The sequence below is a fragment of the Gymnoscopelus braueri genome (assembly GCF_963280865.1).
Source record: "Gymnoscopelus braueri genome assembly, chromosome: 16".
NCBI classification, from domain to species: Eukaryota; Metazoa; Chordata; class Actinopteri; order Myctophiformes; family Myctophidae; genus Gymnoscopelus; species Gymnoscopelus braueri.
In genome coordinates, this window is record NC_137616.1 from 8303957 (window position 1) to 8324806 (window position 20850).

At 41.8% G+C, this 20850-nt stretch overlaps 1 protein-coding gene across 1 annotated transcript in view; it reads right to left on the reverse strand.

Annotated features, from left to right (window-relative positions):
* LOC308103156 (connector enhancer of kinase suppressor of ras 3-like) overlaps window positions 1-12896 on the reverse strand; it is a 54782-nt gene extending 41886 nt beyond the window's left edge. The window contains exon 1 of the mRNA XM_080453040.1: window positions 12716-12896. Within this exon, the coding sequence (XP_080309166.1) occupies window positions 12716-12767 (52 nt within the window). The 5' untranslated portion in view covers window positions 12768-12896. The remainder of the gene's footprint in view (window positions 1-12715) is intronic.
* Window positions 12897-20850: the final 7954 nt, after the last annotated feature.

Sequence of the window (20850 nt, forward strand, 5' to 3'; positions counted from 1 at the left end):
TAGATTTGCTATTTTCAAAAAATAATGATCTTGAAATAAAATGTTTGGAAGATTTTAACAACACAATATATTTTACATACTAATTTGGGGGGGTCCATGGCATGAAAATGTTTGAAGAACCACCGTTTTAAACAGCATTAGGAAGCAAGCCCCAAATAAGCAATACACTTGCACACAACTACACAAACGCAAACCGCAACTACTAATATTTACAAACACAGTAGCTTATAATAAGCAGACATGGCAACGCTCACTGGCAGTGAATCAGCCACTATACTTTCATTGATGCCATGTGTGTGTGTGTGTGTGTGTGTGTGTGTGTGTGTGTGTGTGTGTGTTTTCTCTCAAATTCAAATGTGATTTATTGGCCTGGCCGTACATCAGATCAGAGCTCTCATGGCTGTTGTTCACAAAGTCAGGCACGTGCTGTGCTGTGTTGTGTTGTCTGCCCCCCCCCCCCCCACACCACAGACAGGCCTGAATGACGGTGGAATTTGAACCCTGCATTCTACACACGCCCAGAGATCAATAAAAACAATGTTTATACTCCCTCTCTGTCTGTCCCTTTCGCAGAGGGTATGTCACTCCCCTCAATGTATGCCTGTCTGTGTCTCTGTTGTCTTGCTCTCTCTCGCTCTCACACACACTCACACACGCCACACAACTGAATGGTACAAAGGAAGCTGCACTCTGTTAAAAACCAAGCCTATTCAAGAGGAAAAAGGATTTCCTTGAGCATGCAGGGGATTTGTGGGATACAGTCTCCAACAACACGAGACTGGAACCATTCAACAAAGTCCTGCATTCTTAGAATGCATTAAAACAACGAACACACAACAACAGGCTTAGGACACAAAACACAAAACACAAGATCCATACAACGCGAGGTACAAAGCCAGCACGACATTCTAAACAGCCTAAAGACAGGCCATTGTTGGGACATAAGATCTAAAAATGGTTCAGGATGGGAGTGAACATTGTTGTGTGTTTGTTCCTCGACATTTTGCTGGGGAGAGGGTGTGTGCCTATCACAGAAAGGTGCATAACTTCCAAGTAGATATACAGTACAGATTTGCACTAGATTTTTTGGGGGGAAATGTTACTTATGCTAATGTTAAGCCCATTGATGACACAATCTACCGCAACCAGCTGAAACCTTGTGTTGGCTTAAAAGCAAAAGGCAGCAAGTAAGAAGCAGCAGCATCTGACTTTCTTAGTTGACCTGTGATCCTAGATTAATTAATACTGAGGCACTACATACACTGTCTTATGCATTTGATGTATTACCTTGTGTTGACCCTGCTTACTGTAAATCGCTCTGGATTAACTCATCCAGTGGCATTGACGTTGCCGACGTCCAAATTTCCATAAGCCCAGAGCGCCATTGACGTCGCCGACATCTGTTTTTTTTTTTCTAAAACCCAAGATAACGTGATCCGAAGATTTACTGCTCCATTCACTTCTTGGTTAACTAAAATCCTGTATCTCGGCTCCTGTGTACTTTTTTTTTACCATGTATTTTTGGCCGCGACATGCTATTTTCAAAGGTGGAATAAAGGGAACGGGAGGTCGCGATGCCATTTTTTTTTGGAAGCACAGTGAAACCCTCTGTGATTAGCGATCATACTAGGGGTGTCACGATACTCGATACGTATCGAAATCGAACCGAAAATTACGTTCGAAATCAAAAGCTGTATCGCGATTCAAGGGTTAATATAAAAAAAAATACTCCCGCGCATGCGCACATCCGATTGCACGTCCGGGTGAAGCCATGCTCGAGTGGCTGTTATATTTTTCCGTGCAACGCGCATGCGTGCTTACGACGGGGGAGAAAAAAAAGACGACACGACAAACCCACACACACTACAGAGGAGTTTAGGAGACAGGGCATAAAACCCTTTTTGTTATTCTCATTCTCATTTGATATTATTCAAATAAAAGGGACTTATTGAGAAACATGCGTTTTTCTTTACAAATCAAGACAATAGCCTAAATTAAATCGAATCGAATCGTGACCTTAAAATCGAAAGTCGAATCGAATCGTGGATTAGGCGTATCGTGACACCCCTAGATCATACTGGAGATAAATATTCTGTGACTACTCGAAAAATCTCTGGCACTGGGCAAACACAGCCAGAAATAAGTCTGGCACTGAATGAGTTAAGAGCATCTGCTAAATGCCTAAATTGTAATTGTAAATTGTTGGGTGTGAAATAAGTCTTCAGTCTCTTTTTTGACAACTAATGTTCAGTGGAGAGAACAGCTCAACGTCATCTTTCATTGATGACAGCTGCTGCTTCTCCTTACTTTCCCTCTGTGTTTTTGAGACAGTATACAGTTACAGCTGGTTGCGCTAGATTGTGTCATCAATGGGCATAACATTACTAACCCCAAAAAAAATGTTTTATGCAAATCTGTGAATCTTCTTGAAGTTATGCACATTTTTGTGACTCCATGTTGCCAGTTCCCAGTTAGAAGCTTTAGGGATGAAACAAGAGAGGCGAGGTTGAGATGGTTTGGACTTTGGACATGATGTGAAAAGGAGGGATGAGGGGTACATTGGGAGAAGGAGGATGCTGAAGCGGGAACTGCCAGGTAAGAGGAGAAGAGGAACTTATGGATGCGGTGAGAGATGACATGCAGGTGGCAGGAGTCACAGAGAACACAACCACATGGATCCGCTGTGGCGAGTAGGACTGTCACGATTACAAATTTAAGTTGACGATTAATTATCACTCAAATAATTGCGATTAACGATTTAATTGTGTTTCTTATGAACACTATGAATACAAATTACATTTCTGTTTGGCTTTTAGCTTTCGTAAACAAAAGTTGCACAGGGCAGATATGACAAATAACACATATTTAATTACTTTATACTTAAAAATAAACATTAATAGTGGAAATAGCCGATCTATCAGCTCAAAACATTTTGAGCTTATAGATGTGCTATTTCCACTATTTTTGATTTTTAAAAAAAATATATGACATTTTTAACATGGAATTGATTATGACGATTATGACGATTATGACAAAAATAATTGCGATTTTATAAAATAATTGCGATTTTATAAAATAATTGCGATTAGACGATTATGTAATAATTGTGACAGGCCTAGTGGCGAGCCAGGACGGGAATTACCCATTAGTCTGATAATGTATGGTGAGCTATGTCTCCCCACTAATTAATAATCACCAATCACCACAAGTATTTAAACACGATACACCACGATTTGTATGGAAGCCAGGGAATTGGGATTCACATCTAATAGAACATCAGTGGAAGTGAAGACTACAAGAACCAATACAGTATATGAACTGAAAATATACACAAACAGAAGTCACTGGTGACTGGTTTTTATGACAGTTTTTACTACAGTGTGTGAGTGGCATGTGTTTCCCATGGGAGTGGCAGAGCATTTGACAGTCCTTAAGGAGACTCAACAGTGAATCATGCTGATAATAAAATAGTTTTCCCACCAGCGCCTCATATCAGCGTAGAGAGGCTATGAGGTGCCTTATCCACAATGCCTTGAGAGCCATGGAACAGAGCCAGCCACACGCACGCACACGCACACACACACATATTTGTGAGGCGTCAATTTTATGAATGCCTTTTTTTAGCCATTTTAACCCTAAAGCCCCCAAAAAATGCTGATCTAGAAGCTCACGTGTCACGCTGCGAGTACACAACACATTGTGAGCTTGTAGATCAGCTATTTTTGTGTGTCACACCGGTACGTACAGTATAAATACGGTTTAAACTCCAGCCCTAACCCCTAAATGTCTAATCCTAACCCCAACCTCAATGTCTAATCCCAACCCTTACCCCAACCTGAATGTTTTCCCAATCGTAGGCCTGACCCTACAAATCATTTAGAACATCTTCCTTGGCCCGGGAGGACCAACATTTAAGTTCTGTGCAAAATCCGTTCACAACCCGCTCGAGATATCCTGCTCACCGACAGACGGAGGCAGAGGCAATGACAAGGCCATGATGACGTGTATAGGAACATTTTAGGATCAGTCCCCTCTCTGATGACGGCTGAATCATAATGTAAAAGTGACAAGGGAAAGAAAGGTTCAACAGAAACAGGAAGAACATCCCGGAACGAGGAGGAATCTGTCCGTTTCCGCAGATTCAGGGAAAAACGCTGTGTGCTACCGGGGGAAGTCAGTCAGCTTCTCTCCTGATAAGATGTACAATTTGTACGTTTGAGGTGACAAACATCTTGTGACAAACACAGAAAGGCAACAAAACAGTCACTCACACACACACATCTGTGTCATTTTAAGATTTCTTTGGCTATTAAATAAATAGCAGATATACTGTACAACAGGGTTCCCCAATAGGCGGCCCGCGGGCCATTTGCAGCCCGCGAGAGGCAACTGTCCGGCCCGCGACGACTCCTGTCATAAAAAACTAAATAGAAAAAACATTATTATTTATTTTTTAAATAATATCTGTATTACTGTTCAAGCAGACTAACCAACACATATGTAAGTAAATTGTTGTTTTCAGTATCTACAACTGGCTGCTGTTAATCTGTATTACTTTTCAAGCAGACTTATTTTGTTTCCAGAGTGCATTTTTTCCTTGTGTGACCCTCAACACAGGATTTAAGAATCCCAGGCCTAAAATAAAAGTGTCAAATTAGCTCAATTAGAGAGAGAAAAATAATTAAAAAAAAAAAAAATGCTTCGGCGCACGCACGCTTCACAATGCCCCTGGCCCTCGGCTTGATACCCGAGACATAATTTGGCCCTTGGGGAAAAGTAATTGGGGAACCCTGCTGTGCAAGCTCATAGCGTGTCACCGAGTGCTATGAGCTTGTAGATCTATTGTAGAGCAATTTTTTGAAAGAAACTGAAAATGTTCAGCAAATCTTTGAATATATATAATATATGTTTTTAAAGTTAAAACATTTTTAACTTTGATCTGTGCTTTTGGGGGTCCCTGGAATAACATATTTTGAGATGGGGGTCCGCGGCTATACATATCATTTTGGGGGTCCTTGACATGGAAATATTGGAGCACCACTGATATAGCAACATACTGTTAGAAGAATTTAGAAAGGCCGCGGACCCCCCATCTCAAAATGTTTTTTTGGACCCCCATGAAGATTTGAGTTACAAATGTTCGCTTTAAAAACATATATATTTGCACACAAAAACAATATATATATATATATATATCTACAAGCTCATAGCGTGGCACTCGGTGCCGCGCTATGAGCTTGTATATCTGCTATTTTTTAAAAGCCCAAGGAATCTTAAAATGACACAGATGCTTTCGCGGATTGAATGGGCTAACTCCTCAAGGACCTTTAGGGGACCGCAATTATTTGTATGACAAATTCATCGTCAACTAAAGTTCTATGATGGTGAGATTCATGAGTCATGACAGCCCTGTATATCTGTGACTGTCCTCTGTCTGTTGGCCTACAGGGAGAAGTGTAAGAAAGAACACATCTGGTCAGAGACGATGGGAAACCTTTCGTCTCGTGTTTCTCCAGATCCTCCTCACTGCTTATCAGCAGGAAACCCATCAGAATGTTATCTAATCTAAACGCTGGCTGGATCCCGTCCAAAAGGACATTACAGGATTAACACTTTGCTGAAAACGCTGCAGTGTCAATATTGGTTTTGTCGCTCATATACAAGACTCCAGAGGTTAAGACTCCAGTCCGCACAGTTTGACGGTTCAAATCCCCACTGAGGCCGGCTGGGGAAAGTCAAAGCACTGCTCTTCCCTCTCCTCAACATCTTAGATCAGTGGTTCTCAAACATTTTCATGTCAAGGACCCCCAAATTGATATGTAGTTGGCTGTGGACCCCCATCTGAAAACATTTTGTGGTAGGTGCCCCCCATAAGATAAGATTTGTATTTTCAAAATAAAAAAAATAGCCCTATAAAATAGGGTTAAAGTGGTTAAACTCATTGTGATGCTATATTAACAATTTTTGCTGGGGACCCCCTGGAAGCCCTTCAAAGGGGGTCCCAGCCTGGACCCCACTTTGAACACCAATGTCTTAGATTAAAGCCCCAGCGGATCTAATGGAGATGTTCAGTGACCAACAGTAGAAGACAGTGGTTGTACTGGTCAGCACCCAGTGACCAACAGCAGAAGACTGTGGTTGTACTGGGCAGTGCTTCTGTACTCAAGGCAACCTTGTCTGAATGTGAATTTTTGATTTACAATTCAATGAGCATGTACATTCCGCTGTATGACAGCAGCACCTGCTGCCACAAACCCAGAGAAATATGTGAACATGTCTGAACATGAGAGAGCATTCCTTGTATGCCTCCACACATGTACAGTATTTATAGCTCTGCTATCAACCAGTTCATAATCTATGATCAGAGAGGTTCTCAAACATAGCCATTTTGGGTCGCGGACCCATTTTTACTATAGCCTGGAAGCCAGACGAATCTGCCATTGCAACAAAACAAAAAAGGGCCCTCGGCAGATTTGGTCTGGCACTGCTCAGTTGTGATTGGATTTCACCAATCAGGGCCCAGTATGCAAATGTTGGGGTGGGTTTATGAGGCATTTTTTTAATTCGCCCCTTGGAAATGCAGGTTCCACACAGAGATTCCAGACTAATATCTACACAGTGATATTAGTCTGGCCATGCCAGGCTACATTATTTACAGGTAAATATTCCACTTTTTTTCTTTTCTCTGGCGATCATCTGATTACCAGGCGGCCTCTCGCGCACATGCACGCCTGTGTGTGTGTGTGTGTGTGTGTGTGTGTGTGTGTGTGTGTGTGTGTGTGTGTGCGTGTGTGTGTGTGTGGTGGGGGTCTCAGCTTCTGTCAGATGTAAGAAAGGGGGAGTTCTAAGGAAAGGGTTGTTGTAAACCACTAGCATACAGTATAGTCATTGACAGTGTGGTAAATACAGTGTAAATCCATATATCTATACACATCCACATCGACAACAGTTCATCCAGTTCTATGCACCCACCACCACCGTGTCACATGTTGCCTCAATGTTGTCACTTCATGGCTGAGTGACCAGTGTATGGGAGGGAGGCCACGTGCTTTAGCATGCCATCAACATCTCTCTCTATGTACGCCATAGAGTTATAATATATCTAGAGGGCAGATTGCCCCGCCCCCAGCTATTCATTTCTATGAAATTGCTCAGTGGCGTTTTGAAGCACACGGAAGTAAGACATATTGGTTCGATATTGGTTCTGAGCGGGCGCACTAGGGTTTCTACAGAGCGTCTGAAGGGACATCAGTAGGTTTTAACGGTAGACGCACGGGCAGTAGCATTTTAAATGCGGAAGTGTTGCTATCCCATATTTGACCACCAGGCGAAGGCAGCTTCACTGTTCTACCGTGGTTCTGGGGGCTTGCTGTACTCCAATGTCACCAAGACCAGTCCTTTGGGACGCGACTTTGACAAGAAGACTAGGAACACGTTACTTTAGTAACCTCTTCAAGGTTCCCACACATTTTTACCAATGAATTTTCAAAACTATTCCATAACTTTTCCAAAGTATTTTACCCCATTTCCTATAGCAATCATATGGTGCAAAAATGAGGCTCTGACTCCAGTGTTCTATCAATGCCCCAAGACAGACTCGAGCGAAGGCGTCCCGTGACAAAAAGAACAGATCTACATGCCAACAACGTATCACGGAGCAACGTGTTGTTAGCTTGTAGATCTATTATTTTCTTCACGTGTCCTGTATACATTAGACCGTGCTCGCACAGCTTGTGCAACGTACAGCACTACATTTTAACATGTTACATATTTCACGTCATGTTGGACATGGTTTCATTAACAAAATTAATAGGCAAAAACAATGTACCGTATACACTAAAAGTTTTTTCCAAAAGATTAACTCCAAACCTTTTCCAGGCCTGGAAAACGTTTTTTCTAAATTAAAAATATTTCCAGGAATTTCATGACCATGGGAACCCGGCCTCTTAGCAAGACCGAGAAAGCATCTGTGTCACCAGCGGAGTCAATTGAGTAGGAGACTCTCCAACAGACCAGCCACCCGGTCATGGGGATGTGTAATTGATAGAAAATAAGTCATTTTATGGGTGAACTACTCCTTTAAGTGGTCAATGGAACAATCATTCTCTGGATGTGTTTGTCTTGTTAACTACGTACGTTGGGGTTACTGAAGTGACTTTGACACAGACTTGCAGACAAGGTGTCGGCACCGTGGGAAAGTATGCCAAGACAAACAAGAGTTATTTTAACACCACCTCTAACATCTCCCCAGGAAACACTCGCGCGCACGCACGCACGCACGCACGCACGCACGCACGCACGCACGCACGCACGCACGCACGCACGCACGCACGCACGCACGCACGCACGCACGCACGCACACACACACACACACACACACACACACACACACACACACACACACACACACACACACACACACACACACACACACACACACACACACACACACACACACACACACACACACACACACACACACACACACACACACACACACACACACACACACCTTACTTTACAGTACTTGTAAGGACATCAACATTACAGAACAGCAATTTTATGAATATGAAAAATTCTAAAAAAAACTCTAAAAGACGAAAATAGCAGATGTACAACGTGTCTCGCCGCGAAGTTTTGTGTGAGCTTGTAGATCGGCTATTTTCCGGTGCATGACACCGGGCGGTCGACTAAGTATGAATCAGGCATAACTCCAACCCTAACCTAACCTGTAAATGTCTAATCCTATAAGCCTAAAGCAAACCTGATTTTTTTTTACTAATTGTAAGCCTAACATAATCATAAGTTTAACCATGAAATAAAATAAAAACATTTCTCTTGTGAGGAGGGACAGTTAAATTGTCTTCACAATGCCTATTCTCTCTACTGTACTTGAACCTCACAGTAATACAAGTGTGTACACACACACACATGCACGCACGCACAGCCACACACAGACATACAAACATACACAAACATGTGGAAAACACGTGTGCACACACACACCCTTCATAGCTGCAGGCGCCGATCTTCTTTTTGGCTGTCACACAACACGCACGCACACACACACACACACACACACACACACACACACACACACACACACACACACACACACACACACACACACACACACACACACACACACACACACACACACACACACACACACACACACACACACACACACACACACACACACACACACACGTGTGTGTCATGTGTCATTGTGCCCCAAAACACACAGTCTGTCTGATAGGGGCAAAGATCTAATTGGCTTTAACCCATTAAGACCCGAGGCCCATTCTACCTTACAAACCAGAAGTTCTCAAACTTTTTTGTGCCAAGGACCCCCAAAATGATATATACATATATGATCGCGGACCCCCATCTGAAAATGCTTTGTGCCAGGGACCCCCAGAAGAGAATAATTGTTAATTTTCAAACACTTTCAAGCCTACAGTATGTAGCTGCAATGAATGACCCTTTGGACACACACACACACACACACACACACACACACACACACACACACACACACACACACACACACACACACACACACACACACACACACACACACACACACACACACACACACACACACACACACACACACACACACACACACACACACACACACACACACACACACACACACACACACACACACACACACACACACACACACCTCTTTGTTGTTGTCAGGCAGAAACCTCTTATCTCCATGTTTTAAACCTTTTGTGTTTTTCCGAAAATGAACACCCTACTTGATCATACTACAGCGTCACACAAAAGCATCAAAAGTAGCTGATCCACAAGCTCTAAACGTGAGCTTGTAGATCTGCTACTTTTGATGCTGTTGAATTTGAATCCTGAAAAGTAACAGTTTTGGACATATGAGGTTTCCACCCGACAGAGACGTCTTGTTGAGTCAGCTATGGAGCAGCATGGCCCCACTGCAGTGCCAACCACTGCACATAATATGACATACTGTGTTTTTAATTGCTACAGTGTTAGTATCTCTGCATGCATTTGTGTCATGTTGTCACTACAGTACACGGTTAGTAGTACTGAAGTCAAAATAGCCGATCTACAAGATCGCGACTCGTTGTGTCTTATAGAGCTGCTATTTTCTTTTCCCCTTTTTCTTTTGCAAGGGTTAGGTTGCATTTTGACTTTTGACTTTTGAGCCAATAATGACATCTCATGCCCAAATCAGAGAGGCCAGGTTGAAAAGTGGTTTTAATGCAATCACACACACAATGATGCTAAACGGTCTTGCGTTTCTACACAAAGCGCTTTACAATGTACGTTTACGTTCACCCATCACCGCCATTCAAACACACACATTCACACGGCCCTTCAGGAGCAGTTAGGGGTTCAGTAAACAACTTCTTGCTCAAGGGCACTTCAACATGAAGACCAGGAAGAGCTGCCGGGGATTGAACGGGTTAAACCTTTTAGTTACCACACTACCGCCCCCGGTAACCGGAACGCTCGCCCCAAAACACACTTGCCCCCATTTTGTATTCTTGTATTAGTTTTACTTAGGTTAAGGTTAGGAATAAGGTTAGGTTTAGGCATAGTTTTAGGCATAGTTTTACTGAGGTTACGTTAAGGAATAAAGTTAGGTTCAGGCATCAGGCATAGTTTTACTGAGGTTACGTTTAGGAATACCTGGTGGCGGTTAGGGTTAGGCGGTGCCGTTCCGAGGTCGCTGGATTTGACCCGGGGCGAGCGTGTTTTAGGGCGAGCGAGCTTGTTCTTGTATTCCCGCCCCCTGGTATAGTGTCTGTGTTTGAAACGTGTCTGTGACAGTGGAATGGAGAGCAGAAGCCTTTTTTATGTTCATTTCAGAACACCACCGCTTTGGAGCCCAGTCCAGCGGTATTGCAGCAGCAGAGCATGCAGTACAAAAAATAAAAAACGTGTTTCTTCTACAGTCAGGGCTTTGGTGTGAAAATTAGAGATTTGTTTACAGGTTGTCAGTGTGTGTAACGGGTTGTGTGGCTGCATGTGGCTGCTGTGTTGAGTGGGTGGGTCACACCTGCTTCACAATAACAACCCTCTATTCAGCCAGCTGGGGCGCAAACCCTGTGTCATCAACACACACTAGACACAAACACTTAATGCCATGTAGTGCGGCGGTTTTCAATCTTTTTCAATTTCACGCTTGGTATGCGTTAGGCCAGTGTTTCCCAAACCGTGGGTCAGGACCCATTTTTGGGTCGCGGACCCAAATATGAGAGGAATATAACCCGGAAAAAGGTCAACACATAACCATGGGGTCTTTTATCCACTGACGCACAGACAGGACCATCATGGCAATGTCAACTGATTAACAAAACAGCATGTTCTCTTACACTGCCTATGAACCACTGTAATACACAGGTAATATCCTATGCTATCTCTACCTACTACTACATAATAATAACCTAAAGGAAACTCATCATATTTGTGATTAATGTTGCAATAATGTCCCAAAGCGTTTGACAGCAGCAGCAACAGGTTGTGAAACTACAGGTCATCCATGTGGGTCAGCAGTGTTCTGTCTATTGACCCGTTTGCAAAACAGCTTTATTAAACCTGTGGTTCTCAACCTTTTCAGGCCGTGACCCCACAAAATAATCATATTTGAACTGCCAAAATAATCATATTTGAACTCCCCCGCCCCCGACCCCGACAAGCACTTGGAATTGTAGGAGTTGAGGCATTACATTTAGTTTGACTCGGTTCCACAGATAATATTGTGTTAATAGCAGATCTACAAGCTCACAACGCCTGTGTGAGCTTGTAGATCTGCTATTTTCTTCTCTTTCCTCTTTCTTATATTATTTGACAATTTGGCCAATGTTTGACCAGTTTTTAAAGCAGAATTTGTTGATTACTTTTGATAGTTGATACAGTAATAATAAAAAAAAGGTCTTAAAAGTCCTTTTAAAAAAAAGCAAAACAAAACCAAAAATCATGTGGGGACCCCACTGGGGGTCCCAACCCACAGGTTGAGAACCACTGTATTAAACCCTAATTACTTTACAGATAAATTAATTTGAAATGGCTACTCACACCTGAAACTATCAGGGAGTTTCATATCTGTCTGGAAACTAAATGAATAAATAAAGCAACGGCTGTGTTGACAAAGTAAAATGTGTCAATTGCACAAAAGAAGCTAATAGTAGAGACGCTTTGGCTTTTAATTCTACCAACAACAGTGGTGGAAAAAGTACTCACATGTTTTACTTAAGTAAAAGTAACAATACCACAATATAAAAATTCTCTGTTACAAGTAAAAGTTCGACATTCAAAATTTTAAAAGTATTGGCATCAAAATATACTTAAAGTACCAAAAGTAAAAGTACATTATGCAGAATGTCCAATTTTAAGTTTCAAAATTAATAAGTCTTTTGCAAAAAGCAGATCTAGCTCACAATGGTGAGCTTGTAGATCTGCTATTTTCAAATGACCAAAATGTATAGGGCTGAAGTGGTTAATGAATGTTTTGTAATAATAATCAAAATCTACAAAGAGTAACTATCTATAACTATAAAGCTGTCAAATAATTGTAGTGGAGTAAAAGTACAATATTTGCCTCTGAGATGTAGTGGAGTAGAAGTAAAAGTACTGAACATTGTAAATACTGAAGAAAGTAAAAAAAATACCTTGAGTACATGTACTTAGTTACTTTCCACCACTCGCTATTAATTGTACCAACCTTTCATCCAGTCCACTACTTCTGTCGGGGTCCACTTGGTCACAGGGTCCATGTTTCTACCCAAACCGAACCGAACCAGGCTGTTTAATTAACAACCAGGCTGTTCATTAATTTAACCTATTAACATAATAATTAGTAACCGACTACAGCGACACACACACACACACACACACACACTAGTATCCACTGACCCACACACACACGCTGTCTGTCTCCAGTGTGTGACACTGAAACAAGTTTCCCTGTGAAAGCAGCAGCAGCAACACGAGCACATGGGGGCGGGGCCATGGGGCAGCGGTGTCAAATTACAGGTGGTGGTAGTCAACCTGGGGTTCGGGGACCCCCAGGGGTCGTTGAGGGCAGTGGTGGAAAAAGTATTCACATTTTTTACTTAAGTAAAAGTATCAATACTGCTATGTAGAAATACTCTGTTACAATTAAAAGTCTGGAATTCAAGATTACTTGAGTAAAATTACAAAAGTATTGGTATCAAAATGTACTTAAAGTACCAAAAGTAGAAAGTACTCATTATGCAGAATGTCCCATGTTTTGTAATAATAATCAAAATCTACACGAAGTAAAAGCATTGAAAATTGGAAATACTACAGTAAAGTAAAAAAAAATACCTCAAAATGTTACTTAAGTACAGTACTTGAGTAAATGTACTTTCCACCTCTGGGCAGTGGTAAATAATCAAGTGGGATTCAGGGACCCCCAGGAGTCGTTGAGGAGAGGGGTCCAGGGGGTTCCAAGCTTAATGATTGGTTGTTAATCGTCACCGTTATTAGCCTAGTATATAAGTATATAAGTATATACAACTAAAGAACATACAAGAATTATTGTCTATTTTGATCTGAGTTTCACTGTTATATTCGAAAATAGCAGATTTACAAGCTCACATGTTGTGCAACATGTTTGAGAACTACAGTAGGCAAATGAAAAACCAGACCAAATAATATCTAATAATAAAAATGTTCTCAGATTGGGGTCCAGAGTTTAAAAATCTGTGGGGCAATAACTACTATTATATTTACAAAGGTACACAAAAACAAGCAACAAAACACAAACCAATAACCTTGGTGTTACCAAAGAAACAGCTAGAGAACAAGAGACACTATCCATAACTGACTGTCTAACTAGTTCAAAAACACATCTTACAACCATCCGCCGTCCACTTCTGAGACACAGAAATGACATTGTCCCATATGTGCAGTGGTTCTCAAACTTTTTCATGTCAAGATTGATATGTATTTGGCCGCGCACCCCCATCTGAAAATATTTTGTGCCAGGTACAACATTTGTGTTAAAATGTTTCAAAAATATTCCATAAAGAAAAACATCACATGGATGCAACTGGGACGTATCATCAGTGTTGTAGCCTGGGGTGTTTCGGGTCTCGCAACAACATACACCCTCGCCCAGGTGACCCAGCCGGGGTTGATCAAGCCCCGACTTACGTCCCAGTAGCTACCCACGGTCAGTCCTCTTAGGGAAAGACAGGGCCACTCAATCCGATTCTCCGGAACTACTCTGCCGGGACTGAGGGAGAGGAGAGGCTCTGGCGCGTGGAGGGACTAGGCTCTGTGGGTGGCCTCCTGGCCGGGCTCCTCCTTCGTCTCACCAGGTCCAGGACCTGAGCGTTGCACCAGACTCCCCCGTTCCAAACATTTCATTCTGGCGTGATGGTTTCTTGGGCCGTGGTGGTACTGCAGGCTCCACTTGTGGCTTGCTTGAATAGCGCTCCTTAAAGTCCTCACCGTGGACTTGTTGGGCTTCTTCCTCACGGAAGACACAGGCTGGGGCGCCATCCCATACTGCTCCCGGATGCCGTCTACATTCCAAATGTTAAACATTTTTGCACGATTTTGTTTTTTAAATAGCAGATCTACAAGCTCACAATGTGTTGCATTGCTACGTGTTGTGAGCTTGTAGATCAGCTATTTTCAAATAGCCAATGTATCGGGCTCAAGTGGTTAAACTGAATTGAATGCTAAATTAACTCATTTAGCTGGGAATCCCTAGCCTGGTAAACCCTCCCTCCGGAAATCTCAATTCCATTTCATTTCTGGAGTGAGTCTGGCATGAACCGCCTCTCTGCAATATTGGCTGTGCTGGAGTTGGGCGGGAGTAATACCGTTGACTGACAACCCCTTCAGCCAATGATAATTTTTCCCCTTCAGCCAATCAGCAGTTCACCAGTCTTAATGTGACGCGACGGGACTTTTGAGACAGCCATACCCAAAATGGGTTGCCTTTTTCGGGTACAATGGTGTCACTGCCCGCCCCTACCGGTTCTCTAATTATTATTTTTTAAATAGGCTTTGTCATGATTAATTGACCACATATATGAAGTTAAACAACTAAATTCTATCCAAACGATATCTTATAAGTAAATTCCGTGCCTCAAAATAGAAGTTAGAGAGCTTTTTGAAGTAAAAAAATAGCGGAGAATTGGCCGCACAGGAAAAAGATGGCTGCCGTTCGTGTTTTGGGCTCACTCGAACTCGCCACCTGATTGGCCAACGTAAGCTGTCAATCACAGAACAATGAGCGACGACGCTGATAGGCGCGTCCGTTTGGCATACACAGCCAATATTGCAGAGAGGCGGTTCATGCCAGACTCACTCCAGAAATGAAATGGAATTGAGATTTCCGGAGGGAGGGTTTACCAGGCTAGGGAATCCCCTGGTACCCCCCCGCAAGACCCCTGGGGGTCCCCGGACCCCACTTTGAGAACCAATGCCATAGTGAGCCTTAGTGAGGACCCATTGATGTCGGGGGAAAAGAGCCAAATATTCATTTAAGTCAATAATGAGAGCAGCCTTTCACCACTGCTTAACCTCTGGGTTCCTTGAGGGGGTTCCAGGGGGTCCCTACTCCCTGGCTAAATGATTGAAAGTTAATCTTCATCATCATCCTACTACACGTACAAGTAAATATAACTGGAGAACATAGTTACAAGGATGTCTGTTTTGATCACAGTTTAATTGTTATCTCAACATGTGCAGGCTGCTCCTGTAAAAAATAGCTGATCTACAAGCTCATAAGCTTGTTGTGAGCTAGCCCCAGAATAGGAACGCAATTAAGGGTTTGAATGGTGCTGGTTAATTTAACTCAGACAGTGAGTGTACAAAATGGTAACCAAATGGACCATCATGTGTGTGTTTGCTGCATACTCTGTTCATCGCCTGTGAAGAAAAGCAGGTTTTTTTTCCCACCATAAAAGGAACAACAAATGCTGTAGTTCTTCCCCTATAACATGTTGTTTTGGGCCTGTTTCTAAAATAGCTGAATGTATTGGAACCAACAGGCAATTACAATCACGAATAACACACGGAAAATACATGCTTCTGGTGGGAAAGCGCCGCTTCTGAGAGGGTTTCTTTAGGCTTTGAAGGCCCACAAGTATGTGGAAGCGCCAGGGGTGAAACCCCATGTCTTCCCCCACACAGGATGTTAAGGGTTCCCTCACAGCCGAACTAAACTGCATGTCTCTGGAAGCCAAAGCATGTGTTCAACTCACTTCAAAGCAGAGGTGGGGGAGTAATGACTTACATTTACTCGGATACATTTATTTAACCACTTAAACCCCCTATATACTTAGTTGACCGGAGTAAAGGAGTAATACTATTTTTCTGTTTCTTTTCTTATTCATTTTTCCAAATAATTTGTTCCCCTTATTGTTATACTCGTTACTAACTTATTAATTTATAATTTTACCCATTTTGTATTCGATGCCCATTTTGTGTGCTTTGCTTTTTTAATTCCTTGTATCAGAGAGACTTCAAGGACACTAAACTTTGTTTTGTTTAATTTGTATTAGACAAGACACTTCAGTAGTCTTTAAACTAGATACTTTCTTACCCTTACTCAAGCTTATTTTGATGACTTATTTCGTATTATTATTTTAAAGTATCAAAATGTTTTACACTAATACAGATTTTGGCTACTCTACCCACCTCTGCTTCAAAGACTTTTGCTCCAAATCTCCCAGAGCTATAGAGTTTATCCATCCTAGCCCTTATCACCAAAGCGTTCACACAGTAGATTATCACACAGAAAAAAACGCATCTTCCAGTAGCCTCTAATTACATCTTTCATCTTTCTGCATCCACAACCAGTTCTGTAATATGTGTTTGGGTGTTGCCTAACTTGAAGCATGTTTTCTCTTTTAGGGTTCTGGGGAAAAGGTTCCCATGGGAAGAGAAGAGTGAGTGCATCTGATCTGGAGGAGCAAAAAATGTTTACACTTTGTGTCTCCTCTCATATCTACATCAGAAACAATCTATGATTGCCTAGTGGTTAAAGGAGTAGTTCACCCAAAAAATCACTTGCTTTCTATCAATTACACACCCCATGAATGAAGCATTGAATTCATGGAGATTTTTTAGTTTTTGTCGCATTCCTAAGCCAATAATTTGATGACCGGCGGTCTCTCAGGTAGGAGACTCAAAAAGTATCCTTTTGAGTCTCCTACCGGATACATTAACATCTTTCCGCCTGTAAGACACAAGTTGTGAAATTATTTTCTATTGGTTTCACAAATTGCACTTTCAAAAGTTAGCAATACCACAATGTGAAAATAGTCTGTTACAAGTAAAAGAGCTGTATTCAAGATTGTTTGAGTAAGAGCACAAAAGTATTGGCATCAAATCTTAAAGTATCAAACATAAAATATGCTTTTTATGCAGATCCATTTCACAATCTTTATTAGTAATGCATGAATGTATTCATCACTTTAATGTTGCCGTTGGTGAAGATGGGGCTGATTTTAATTACTCATGTGTAGTTATCACTTATCACTTATGCGTTTTGTACAGTATTAATAATCTAAATCTGCAAAGTTGAGCAATTGTAATTGTACAAGTACAATATTTGCTTCTGGTGGAGTAGAAATGAAGTATAATAATTGAAATATTCAAGATTGATTGATTGAATACTTTATTAACAGTTGCAAATAATACTGTGGGACGATATTACAATGATTGCTAAAAGGATAATACAAAAAATCCCTAGGGGCTTGTTTCCATTGTGGTCCTGTGTAGGAAAAGTATAAAGTACCTCAAAGTTGTACTTAAGTAAATGTACTGAATTACTTTCCAACACTGCAATTAAGACAGTACTACCAATATAGTAGGCTATAGACAAATAGTTTAGCCTATAGTTAATGCAAAACGTACATTCTGACTGCAGACAGTAACATGCACGTCAGTCTGTACACTATAGCAATGATTCTTCAATTATGCCAGTACACATGGATGCAAAAAGCTCTTTAATAAACAGAAAATTAATTTTCAAGTGCTCTCCTGGTTGTTTTAAATTACTGACCTGAAAGGGCATTTTCTGTGTAGTAAAGAGCTAGAGACATAGGGGGACTAGGGAGACCCCCGTTTCTGAACAAACACTATATACACACACACACAGTATTATGAACAGTATCATGGTTAGTCATTAAGTGTTTGCTATCTGAACATATGATGGCAACAGCCTCACCTAGTGGTCAACCTTGTTACCACACTTACAGATAGCCAGCATATCTAAAGGGGTTAAATGCATGTGAACGTCTTTCGTAGCTTTCTTTACTTTTCTAAACAGCTTGCAGCTCTGTGACAATAAGGAGTGCACGCAAAAATGTAGTCAGAAAATACAGATACATTGTTATTGATGCATTAACAAATGGTGGGACCTCAAACACTGCATGTGATGAACAGCGTTAAATTGAGAATGTACATGTGGTGTATATGAAGCAAAATATCCTACAAAAAGTAACTTGCCAGCAGAAATAAGCCGCACCTGAGTTTTATTTCAAAAAGGTTGACTTAGACAAAAAAAATAGGACCTGTTGAGGATACAGTTACATGATATTTGATAGTCAATCTTACCACAGCCTAACTGTAAAACTAACTTAACTGTAAAAAAAAAAAAAAAAGATTGATCTCTTGTATAGTGATAGCTACAAATACATTTTAACTGAACTGTTACATGATGGTATGTCGAGAATGGCAGGAGGGTTGTCCATGTTTATTCTTCACTTATTGTGTTTCACACGGCCTTCTGCACCCTGTGAGGCATTCGAGTGATACAGTACCAGGGCCAATCCTGTACCAGGTCCTTCAGCCAGTCTTTGTAACCATGGTACTTGGTTTTGAAGGCTCTTCCTCCAACAGACCTCGCAGTAATGAATGCATTGTGGCAGGACTCACTCGAGAAGAAGTAGAAGAGCCTCCTCCACAACTCGATGCTGGAACTGCTAGTAGCCAACCATCTGATCCAGCAGATCCACACCTGGAACAAACACATGACACTCAGTTTACACATTTGCACTCAAAGGACCACAATGGAAATGAGCTCTCCAGCTTTTGTTTGTTTAATCCATTTGAAATATAATACATTTCAAAAGGATAGAACATTGTTATGCATTTTTGTCAATAAAAACATCAAGCAAACATACCTTTCATGCGTTTCTGGTAGTCAGCGAGGAATGCTGGCACTACCACCTCTGTTTGGCAGGCCCCCCTCCTTCCTTCGGTTCACCGTCCTAGTCACGGTGGGATCATGGCAGCTGGGGAGAGTCTTTTCCCGGTGTTTCGCCAAGGCGGACAGGATTTTGAGGTTAGGTTTAGGCTTAATTTCTGTGAGGTTAAGCATAGTTTTAGTGAAGTTAAATGTTAGGGTTTAGACGCAATCAAGCCGAAACACCAAAGAAAGAGGGAGTCCCCAAGGCAATTTTGACAGTACCACTACAATCTTGGTGTCCTGCCAAAAACAGGGGTGAGGTTGTCCTTCTGAGCAACTCTGAAATCATGCTTTGCCAACGATGCTTTCTTGATCAGCATTTGGCTCTTCTTCAGGAGTCCCTTTCTGTTGGCACGAACAATGCCGCAGGCGTCCAGTCTGTGGTTCTTCATGTCCATTAAAAGCTCCAGCACGGTGTAAAAGGTGTCCATGAATATGGTCAGCTGGGATCCATATAGTAGGGTCTGGCTAGATCCATGACCAGGCGTTCCACAAGACCCTTCTCCTGCCGTGTCCCCTCACGACCCGTGTAGACCTGGAAGTTTGTAAGAAAAACAAGTCGTTGCTGTCTGGCAGAAACCTCTTATCTCCACATTCTAACTTTGTGTTTTTTCGTAAATTAACGCCCTGCTTTATCATACTACAGCGTTACACAAAAGTAGAATATCCACAAGCTTGAAACATTGCGCGAAGCGACGCGTTTTGAGCTTGTAGATCTGCTACTTTTGCCATTTCTAAATTTGAATCCTGTCTTTGGATCAATGAGGTTTCCACCCGACAGAGAAGTTTGAGGAAGAGCCTTGGTGCTTGAAATGTCACTCTCTAACAAAAATCAGCAAAATGGAGCTACCTGGCGTGTCGATTTTATTTTTCTTACCTGAAGGTTTATCACATAGCATAAGGAGCTCTCTGGCGATGACCCAGACATCCCATTTTGTTGGTTTCAGGGTGAGATACTGTCTGAAAGCGAGACGTCCCTTGAACTTCACCATGCTCTCATCCACTCAAGTCATTGGCCTCGTAAGGTGCTTCATCAGCATGCTCCCCGAGTACTTGCTCTTGACGACCTAATGGAGGGAAAATTACCATTAGCATCTTTAAACATTCCCATCTTACTCCGACTTCAGTTTGCCAACTCACCTGGAACTCCGTTTTCCCCTCATTGACAACAACTACATTCTTAGCGATGTGCTGCATGATTGGCAGTAGGTGAGCCTCATCATACGTGGTGTAATGCTGTTCTGTACGAGTCTGCAACACAACTAGAACCAAATGACAAAATGTCAAGCTAGCCATCTGTACTAATGTAAGCCAACATATCCAAGCCTCACCCATGGCAGGCCTTCCAGCTGCTGGGAGAGGCACAGTAAAGCAGCGGCGAGCTCATACAAAAAAACTCATTACAGATGTATTGTTATTACTATGGTCACCTTATTCATGTGTATGAAGTGACCAGGTCGATTTGATCCCAATATATATAAAATGTTTTTTTTTTGTTTTTTTTTATGTTTTTTTTTGCATGATTCGAGTGCTTATCTCTCAGTCCAATCCTGCAAAAAAAGATGTTATGCAATAGAAGAACATTCCATTTTGGCTGTAGGGGTGCTTAATGTCTGATT